The following is an 11358-nucleotide window of genomic DNA, read 5'->3' as shown; positions in this document are numbered from 1 at the left end:
TCAGTGGGAGTTGTTAAAACAGAGGCTGCTGCCCTAGCATGACCAGCAGAGATGTTTACACTTGATTTCTGGCCCTGTAATATGCTGTCATTGTCTCTGAGTGCCGGCATGATTAAAATACACATAAGAGTGTCAGTTGATTGGTTGCGATATAGCGTAGACATTTTTGATTTATGGACACCTCCTTTCCCTCACATTACTCCAAAGCTATCCTCTTACCTTCCTGCTAACAACTTGTGGGTAATTTTTAAGATTAATAATCTCCAAACTTTGCTGAGCACATCCACAATATAAAAATTGGGCTAAATATGTTATAAATTTACTACTAAAGGCATCTATTGTGTACAATATTATCATATTCAGGAAGTAGAAAGTTTAAAGATAAAAAACAAATTATTGTAAATAATTAAAAATTCAATATACATTAATGGAATAAGTAACTATTTTGGGCTCACTAAAATATTAATAATTATTTTTTTGATTTAAGTATCCTGTTATGGGATTTTCAGGGAAAATCTATATGACACAAAATAGATTCATAAGCATCAACTCTTTTATTGTAAAATATTAAAATAAATTCTTGTTTTGCAAGGTGTTGCTTTTAATTATATTGATGATTAAAAATTAATCACATTGATGACCCTGCTGGACTTTGAATCATAGGCTTCAAGTCTGCTTCAATAACTTACCAATAAAAGATGTCATAAACAAATTTCAAGTTGGTTGACATCTCTGTCAATTACCTCCAAGTCCTGTTTTAATTCCAGTCGAATTCACCACTAACCCATGACTAAATGTACATTTTTGTCATACGCAATGCTGTTATTATAAGAATCATCACAATTGCTGAGAGTTCTTTATATACAAACGTCAGTCATACTTTTCTATAAGGCAAAATTCTTTCCTACAAGACATAATTTATTCTATTACTTGATTTACAAATCATTAGAAATGGTTTCTATGTACTTTTCAGTAGAGTTTGCTGATAAGGAATGCATTTTATATATCATGATAGTACTCATTTTAGCCATTTTTAAGTGGCTGAAAACAAGTATTTTCTCAATGGAATATAACTTTTGTCCTTTAACTGCTTAAGAAACATTCAAAAACATTTTATTGCATCAGTTAAAAATTTAAAGTCTTCCATCAGTTATCGTGTGACTATTAATACGGCAAATAAAATTTACAAATGTATTTTATGTTTTATATATTTACTTTTTAAGTATCTTGCTAATCATAGTTACTAGCTAATACAGCGAGGCACAGTATAGGTTGGCAAGACCACTCTTAATAATAATGAAAATAAACTCATATTGTAAAATAATGATTCTTAATACTTTAGATTTTTTTTTTTAGGCAGCTATTGTCAATTCTGATAACTCATTGGACTTTTACTTTGTGATTTAGCTGAAAAAGAGTTCATATTATGGATAGAATTGTCAACCGTGCCATTTTATAATCAAGGAGAAATACGAGAACTAGCTGATACCATCAGGAAAGGAAACATAAGAATACTGGACATTGTTGAAGACGAGGAAAAGAAAGAAGAATTAGAAAGCATTTTCAGACCAATAAATGGTTGATGAGAATTTCCCAAATCTAATGAATGAGCTGGAGCTTGGAATTCAAGAAGTCAACAGTCATCCATTTATCTCAACCCAAAAATGTCTTCACCAAGACATGATGTATTAAAATTCTCAAAAACCAACAACAAAGAGAATTCTCAGGGCAACCAGGGAGAAGAAAACAGTAACTTATAAAGGAAAAATCATTAGATTAACCTCAGACTTCTCAGCACAAACTTTATAAACCATAAAAAATGGAACCAAATATCCAAAATATTAAGTGAAAGGAACTACCAGTCAAAAATAACATATCCAGATGAGCTGTCCTTTAGATATGAAGGAGAAATAAAGACCTTTCCAGGCATAAAAATTGAGGGTATTCTCCACTACAAGACCTACACTACAGGAAATACTGAAAAAGGTCAGCTCACCTGAAAGTAAATGACAAAACAAAACAAAACAAAAACATAATTAGAGGTAAGGTGTCAGGCAAAAAGAAGCAGAGGAGGGCAGCCCTTATTAAGAAAAGGGCATTATAAGCTTAAACAATAAGAATAGATTTGCTATAGCAAGATAGTAGTGAAAGTTCAGCATATATAGAAACAAATTGAGACAACGATGACTGAAAAGGGAAGGATTCGAAGTCGAAATTTACAAAGGGGAATGGAGATAAGGCAGGCGTAGAAAAAAAGAGATGACTATACATATATAACTATCCATTTCATATTCGTAATGATAACCACACACCGAAGATTCAAATTAAGTATATAAAATAAAACAAGAAGAACCAGAGGCAAAAACCACAAATGCCAACCAAATTAAAGAAAACAGAAACACAAGGTAAAAGAAGCAATGGAAACAATGAGTTACCAGAAAGCAAAAGATAAAATGGCTATGGGAAAATCTCGCCTTTCAATAATCACAGTAAATGCAAATGGACTGAATTCACCAATAAAAGGCACAGAGTTGCAGAATGCATCAAAAAACAAAACCCAACCACATGCTGCCTCCATGAAACAAACCTCAGCTCTAAAGACAAATATAGATAGATTCAAAGTGAAAAGATCAAAAATAATATTTAAAGCAATAGCCATTCTGAGAAAAGTGGGATTAGTGGTACTAATATCAGATGAAAGAGACTTTAAAATAAAAAGGTAAAGAAAGTTATTGAGAGAAACTTCATAATGATAAAGGGAATCATAATACTTATTAATATTTATGGTCCTAATCGGGAAGCCCAGAAATAGGTAAAGCAATTACCAACAGGACTAAGAAGAAAAATAGACCAAAACACTATCATAGTAGGGGATGTAAATACTGCACTGTCAGATGTGGACAGATCATCCAAACAGAAAATCAATAAGGAAATAACATCCTGAAATGACACTTTAGACCAACTCCACATAACTGACATTTACAGAGCCTTCCATCCCAAAACAGCTGCTAATATGTTCTTCTCTAGTGCACATGGAACATTCTCAATGATTGACGATATACTGGCACACATAGATAGCCTCAACAAATATAAGAGGGTTGAAATCATACAAACTATATTCTCTGATCGTAATGCTTTGCAACTCGAGATCAACTGCAAAAAGAAATCAGTAAATGAGATTAAACGAGATTAAACAACATGTTACTGAAGAATAACTAGGTCAGAGAAGAAATGAAAAGAGAGATCAAGAGATACATAAAATGAATAATAATAATAGTACAACATATCAAAACTTATTGGACATGGCAAAAGTGGTCATAGTGGAAAGTTCATACCTTTATAGGCCTATCTACAAATACAAGAACGAGCCCAAATAAACAACCTGATGCTTCATTTTAAAAAACAAGAATAAAAAGAACAAACGAAGCCTAAAGTCAGTAGAAGGAAAGAAATAATCAAAATGAGAACAGAAATAAATAAAATTAAAAATAAAAACAATAGAAAAAATAAATGCAACAAAGAGCTGGTTCTTTGAGAAGGTCAATTACATTGCCAAATCCCTGGCTAGAATCACCAAAATAAAAACAGAAGAAACACAAACAAAATCAGAGATGAAAGGGGGGATATTATGACAGACACCACAGAAATACAAAGATTATACAAAAACTATGAAAAAGTATATAACATTAAATTTAATAACCTAGAAGAAATGGACTAATATTTAGAAAAATACAACCTTCCTAGACTGAATCAGGAAGAAATGGAAAATCTAAATAAACCAATCAGCAGTATGAAAATTGAAATAATCATTGAAAACCTACCAAAAAGTAAAAGTCCAGGATCAGATGGCTTCACTAGTGAATTCTATCAAACATTCAAAGAAGATTTAATACCTGTTCTCCTCAAAGCCTTCAAAAAATCAAAGAGGAGGCAATACTTCCCAACTCATTTTATGAGGCCAATATTACTCTGCTACCAAAACTTGCAAAGACAACACAAAAAAAGAAAACTGCAGACAGATATCTCTCATGAATATAGTTGCAAAAATCCTAAATAAGATACTAGCAAACTGAATATAGCAACATATTAAAAAGATTATACACAATCAATGAGGCTTCATACCAGGGGCACAGAGGTGGTTTAACATATCAATTGATTAATGTGATACATCTCATAAACAAATTAAAAATTAAGAATCATATGATCATATCAATAGATACAGAGAAAGCCTTCCACAAGATATAGCATCCATTTATGATCAAAACACATAACAATATCGGTATCGAAAGTACCTCAACATAATAAAAGCCATCTATGACAAACCCTCAGCCAATATTATACTTAATGGTGAAAACTAAAAGTCTTCTCTCTCCAGTCAGGAACAAGGTGAGGCTGTCCACTATTGCCACTGTTATTCAACATAACATTAGAGGTCCTAGCGAGTGCGATCAGGCAAGAGATAGACATAAAAAGCATCCAAATAGAAAATGAACAAGTCAAACTGTCATTATTTGCAGATGACATGATTCTCTATATAGAAAATCCTAAAGACTCCACAAAAATACTACTAGAAACAATAAGCAAATACAGTAGAGTCTGTGTATACAAAATCAATGTTCAAAAATTCGTAGTGTTCCTATACTCTAATAATGAAGTGTCAGAAAAAGAAGTGGACATAATAATTTCTTTTGCAATTGCAACAAGAAGAATCAAATACCTAGGAATAAACTTAACAAAACATGTGAAGAACCTATGTAATGAAAACTATCAGACCCTTTTAAAAGAAATCGAAGATACAAAGAAATGGAAAAATATTCCGTGTTATTGGATCAGAAGAATTAACATAGTTAAAATGACCATATTACCTAAAGCATTATACAGATTTAATGCAATCCCCATCAAAATTCCATTGGCACTTTTTAAAGAAGTAGAAAAAAAAAAAGCCCTCAGATTTGTATTGAAGTAAAAAAGAACCTGAATTGCCAAAGCTATCCTGAGGGAAAAAAACAAGGCTGGAGGCATTGCTCTGCCCGAATTCAAATTACACTACGAAACAACAGTATTCAAAATGGAATGGTACTGGCATTAAAAGAGACACTTGGACCAATGAAACAGAATTGAGAGTCCAGAAGTAAACCCATATTTATACGGGCAAATAATTTTTGACAAAGCAAAAAAAACATACATTGGAGAAAGGAAAGCCTCTTCAATAAATAGTGCTGGAAACCTGGAAAGCCACCTGCTAAAGAATGAAATTAGACTGTTTGTATCACCATACACCCAAATTAACTCAAAATGGATTAAGGACTTGAATATAAGATCTGAAACAATAAAAGAAAACATAAGAACCAAACTCAAGGACCTTGAATTTAAAAGGAATTTTACAGTTTTGACCTCAAAGGCAAGGGAAGTAAAAGCAAAAATAAATAAATGAGACTACATCAAACTAAAAAGCTTCTGCTCAGCAAAAGAAACCATCGACAAGGTAAAGAGACAGCCATCCGAATGAGAGAATATACTTACAAGCAATGCTTCTGATAAGGGCCTAATATCTAAAATATACAAAGAACTCATATGACTCAATAACAACAAAAAACAAACAGTCCAATCAATAAATGGGCAGAGGACCTGAACAGACACTTCTCCCTAGAGGACATACAAATAGCCAACAAATATATGAAAAGATGCTTAACATTGCTAGCTATTAGGGAAATGCAAATCAAAACTACAATGAGATACCATCTCACACCTGTTAGAATAGCTATACCCAACAGGACAAGTAATAACAAATGTTGGAGAGAATGCAGAGAAAAAGGAACCCTATGCACTGCTGGTGGGACTGTTAATTGGTACAGCTACTATGGAAAACAGTATGGCGGTTCCTCGAAAAGCTAAGAATTGATTTATCATATGATCCAGCAATCTCTCTACTGGGGATTTACCCCAAAGTTTTGAAGACTCATATCTGAAAGATATTTGCACACCGAAGTTCATAGCAGCATTATTCACAGGAGCCAAAACATGGAAGCAACCAAAGTGTCCTATGATAGATGATTGGCTAAAGAAGCTGTGATACATATATACAATGTATATTACTCAGCCATAAGAAGAGATGAAATATTGCCATTTAGAACAACATGGTTGGACCTCTAGATAATCATGCAGTAAAAGAAGCCAGACAGAAAGAGTTGAAAATCACATGATATTGCTTATATGTGGGATATAAACCTAAAAGCTACAAACGAACAGGAGAAATGAACAGAGACTTGTGGTCATGGACTATAGACTAGTGGTTACCAGAGGATAGGAGTTGGGGGTAGTGAAGAGGAAGACAGGGTAAAGGAGGTCAAATATGTGGTGACAAAAAGAAATCTAATTATGGGTGGTGAACACGCAGTGTAAATAAATATATGCTTTACTGTTATAGTGTAAAGCTGAAACTTATTGGATTTCATTAACCAACAACGGGTTCATTTCTGTGGGGGCCTTCTTCTTGTTGATTATCTCCTATATTTTCATCCTGTTCACTGTATGGAAACACTGTTCAGGTGGTTGGTCTAAACTCTTTTCTACTCTGTTAGCTCATATTACTGTGGTAGTTTTGTTCTTTGGACCATACATACATCTTTATTTACATGTGGCCTTTACCCACAGTGCCAGTGGATAAGTTTCTTGACATTTTGGAGGGAAAAGAACCAAGTGGAAGAAGGGAGTAGGCAGAAGATGGATAATGTAGTGAAATAAGGGGAGATTGATGTAAGGTAGGAAGGAAAACATGAAGGAGAGCTTCAGAACTAGTACGTTTCATGTATTTCACCTGTGGCTGCTACTCTCACCCTTGCCTGTCTCGATTCCACTGAACTCAAGGCATCTCAGTTGGTCTAGGGCAGGGAAATTTATATAAATGTTGCTTATTTCACAGGTTTTGAAATTGTCACTCAATGTCTATGACTTAAGAAATCAATAATTATTCTTAAACCTCAAATAAATGTTGATCCGGTCAATTCATGTCTAGTATTATTATTATCCAACAACTACTCTGTCCAAATTGTTTGCTGACAATTTTTCTCTAGTAACTTGTATAACTCTTTTCTTGCTCAAGATATGGGTCCAAGTGTGCATGTGTGTGTGTGTGTAATTTGTGGAAATTGTGAAACTATTCAACTTATACTTTACTTTGATAACTAGAAGACAGAGTCAAATCCATTGCTAAACTGTGAAAGGACTCTATTTGTTGGCATTTATGATCTAAAATTCTTTCTAGATATCTTTAGTAATATTTTCTCTTTTTCCTGTTCATAATTATTATGTTGCCTAATATTTATATCTGTAAAGGATACTTGTTAAGTACATTAAATAAAAATAACAAATGTAAAACCAGTTTTCTGATTGAGGATTTGCCATAACTTACTTTTGAAACCAGCAGAAGGAAAAGAACGTTAAATTTTTAAACTCAAAAATTCTAAAGAGCAAAAATGAATGACCTGAAATCTTTCAGATTGAGGAGGAAGATTCATCCAAATCATAATCAAAACCTGGAAGAAATATATCCAAGGAGCAGGCACAAATGATAAGTGTGTGTGTCTTATAAAAAATACAATCCAAATTCAAATAGGCTCAGTATTTGATTGGACTGGGTGATTACACCTTAATCTTTTATGTCTCAGAGAGGAAAAAGTAAATAGTTTCTGGAGGAATATATCCAGTCAGAACTATATGACTTTTATACACAAAGTCTAAAATACATAAAATAATTATGAAACATGCAAAGAAGCAGGGATGTGTGACACATAATTAAGAGGAAAATCGTTAATCAAAGCTGACCACAGACAGCTCAATTGTTGAAGTTAGCAATGAGTATAAAAAAACTCATATATTTAAAAAAAGACACAGAGACTCATGGAAATGGACTACAGACTGCTGGTTACCAGAGGATAGGGGTGGTGGTGGGGGAAGGTAGGTGGAGTAAAGGAGGTCCAATACATGGTGACAGAAAGAAATCGAACTATGGCAGGTGAACACACAGTGTAAGTATATATATGTCTAATTGTTAAAGTGTACAGCTGAAACTTACTGGATTTTGTTAGCCAATGTCACCATAAAAATAAACAAATAAATGAAAAAGACATTAAAATGTTGAAAATGAAGAAATAAAACTGAATAAGAATGTTAATAGAGAAATGGTATATATATATATATATATATATATATATATATATATATATATATATATAAAAGGACCAAGTGACAATTTAGACTGAATAGGATATGAAATTGTGAACTTGATAGACTTAAAAAAAGACTGGACACAGCAGAAGAAGAGATCAAAAGAATCAAAGATAGTCAATATTAAAAACAATGTACATATTATAATTTGAAAAATCAGGACAGATAAATACATATATACACAGAAATAGTAATTATTTTATTTAAGGGTTTATGCTTCAGGCTCTACTGGGAGTGTCACAAAGTTCACAGGACCATGTTATCTCTACAAAGCAATATGAAATTTGAAGTATATTGGTTCCACGAATTTCAGATAAGGGTATGTAAACTCGTATATCTAATGAGGCATAGAATAGGAAGAATTTAAAGGTTTTGTTATGAGGAGTAATAAAAAATCCACGAACTCTATACACAGTCTCCTTGCTTGCAGGCACCTGAACATTGCAGTGAGTTAAACGGACAGCTTATTCCAAAATTAGACTTTTTGACCTAACTTTCATGACATTTTCCCTTGACTTTATTGGTATAGATAATAATTGCCTAACCTATTTATAAATAGAAAGAGAAGCAGCAAGATGCCCAAAGGTTGTTAGTTCATCCATCTTTGTATTTAATGTATGTCTTCAAAAGACCATCATGCTCTTTCACAAATGGCTAGAACATGAAGTTGAAAGAATGACACACTACCCAGATTATGATTATGATTCAATTATATTTCTGAGTAAGATCGGAAATGCTTAATTATACTTTCTCTTCAGAGAGATAGGTGGCTAGAATATTAAATAATTGAGAAAATTATTCATTTGTAAAAATAAAGAAAGCGATACACACTGCACTGACGTATTGACAGAAATTTAGAGAGTCTATGTGAAATGCTTTGCTCTAATATGTTTAGCATAATAGAAATTTCAAGATTTGGTGGTGGGTGTTGAAAAAGCAGCACCAATAGGAATAAGTAACTTTAACATTGTGATTAATTTTAAGTCATCCTTGAGCCCAATCAAAATTGTGGTTATAAAACCTGGCCAAATTTCTCAAATCACTTGCATTCAATGATCAATACATGATTGTGGAATATAATAGAATTGACACAAAATTTACATCTGGAGATATACATGATTTCTATGTGTGAACTGGGGAATGATTCCCAGTCCCACATAACAGGGCAGGAGTGGCTAATTTAGGGACATTACAGTGGACAGTCTGATCATCTAAGACTCCAAAATACCCACAGAAATCCATATGCTAACACTGTAGTCTCTTAAAAGCATTTTTAATCTCTTTATTTCTTAGAGTATAAATGGCTGGATTTAGGAGAGGAGTGATGACTGCATAAAATACAGCCAGAAACTTGTCCACCCAGGTGATACTAAGTGGCCACAGATAGATGAAGATGCAAGGCCCAAAGAATAGCACCACCACTGTGATGTGAGCAGTACAAGTGGAGAGAGCCTTGGATGTCCCATCCTTTGAGTGAAGGCAGACAGTAAACAGAATATGAGAGTAGGAGATCAGCAACAGAATGAAGCAGATGGTTGCCAGTACTCCACTGTCAGCATTTATCAGCATTTCTAGAATATAGGTATCCATGCAAGCTAGCTTTATCACCAATGGAATGTCACAGAAAAAGCTATCCAATTCCCTGGGTCCACAGAAGGGCAGATTTATAATCATAGAAAGTTGGCTTATCGAATGCACAAAGCCAATGATCCACGATGTCATTACTAACCCGATGCATGTTCGTCTGTTCATGATGCTGGCGTAATGGAGTGGCTTGCAGATGGCCACATAACGGTCATAGGCCATTGACCACAAGTAGCACCATTTCACCTCCTCCGAAGAAATGTCCAAAGAAAACCTGACACATGCAGCCTCCAAAGGAGATGGTCTTTTTTTCCTTGAGAAAGTCTGTAATCATTTTAGGGGTAGTGACTGAGGAAAGGCAGAAATCAATGAAGGAAAGATTGGCTAACAGGAAGTACATAGGGGAGTGGAGATGAAGGTCTGAGATAATTAGGAGCACAATGGAGATGTTGCCTAAAATAGTGATCAAATAAAGCAGAGAAAAAATCACTAGGAGGAAGGCCTGAAGCTCCCATGAATCACAAAGCCCAAGAATAATAAATTCAGACACCACAGACTGGTTAACTTCTTCCATTTTGGTCCAGTTTACTGTAAATTCATCTGAAAAACAAAACATGAAATTAGATTTCTGAAATAAACAGTATGTGAGTCTAGAGGATTTCTTACACATTGCTGATAAATGTGTATACCGATATAATCACTTTGGATATAATTTAGCCTCATCTTGTAAAGTTCAACAGTCACACATTCTATGATGCAACAATTCATTCCCATTTACACAACCTAAATTCTTGCATATGTATATAAAGAGAAATGTATAATAATGTCCATAAGCAGAACAATGGAATATTATTCAAAACCATGGCAAATAAAGTACAACTATATAAAATGACATAAATGTATCTTAGTAAAATATAACATGAAAGGAAAAAAAAAATCTTATATGGATTCACTCAACATAATTTTTATAAGGTTAAAAGCAGTAAAAAATTAACTGTATAGTTTTCTGGATCTTGTATAAAATGTTACAGCTATCTACACAAAAATATATAAGATGTAAGACATAACCTTAAGTATGGGAAGGCCGATGGTCAGCATAAAGATGAGCACATAAGCAATTGGATGTTATTATCATATTTAGATCTGTATCAAGTTATGATTTCATAACTACAGTTTTATTAGTAAACAAACAAATATAAAATGGGCTTGGGGAAATGGTGATAGTATGTTATGAATCAAGGCTTATGGATCAATTAAATGCTGTCAACTTGAAATAATGTAACTTTTTTAATATGACATTTTATTAAGGGATTGTATGGTAGAAAAATAGGTTATATAAATTTGAAAAACTGAAATAATATTTAGCACATTATTAAGAGTTAATGAATTTTTCATTAATGAATAAATAATGAATCAGTTTAAAAAGAAATTTAATACTAGCTTGCCACAAATGATAAATCTTTTTCACCAACAAAAATAGTTAACTCCCTACACTAACAAGAGCAGATAAACTAATTAAGGAGACAATGATTAATGATCAGTGAAAGA

At 33.2% G+C, this 11358-nt stretch overlaps 1 protein-coding gene across 1 annotated transcript; it reads right to left on the bottom strand.

The window, feature by feature from the left end:
- Positions 1 to 9471: 9471 nt before the first annotated feature.
- Positions 9472 to 10384, bottom strand: LOC118600378 (olfactory receptor 4K3-like). Its single transcript, XM_036217856.1, is given in 2 exon segments — positions 9472 to 10035; positions 10037 to 10384. Coding segments are annotated over 2 exon segments (912 nt in total).
- Positions 10385 to 11358: the final 974 nt, after the last annotated feature.

Source organism: Rousettus aegyptiacus, unplaced genomic scaffold (genome assembly GCF_014176215.1).
Source record: "Rousettus aegyptiacus isolate mRouAeg1 unplaced genomic scaffold, mRouAeg1.p scaffold_m13_p_3, whole genome shotgun sequence".
Taxonomy (NCBI): Eukaryota; Metazoa; Chordata; class Mammalia; order Chiroptera; family Pteropodidae; genus Rousettus; species Rousettus aegyptiacus.
The sequence above is the reverse complement of the archived record's forward strand: the minus strand, read 5'-3'. Positions and strand labels throughout refer to the sequence as shown.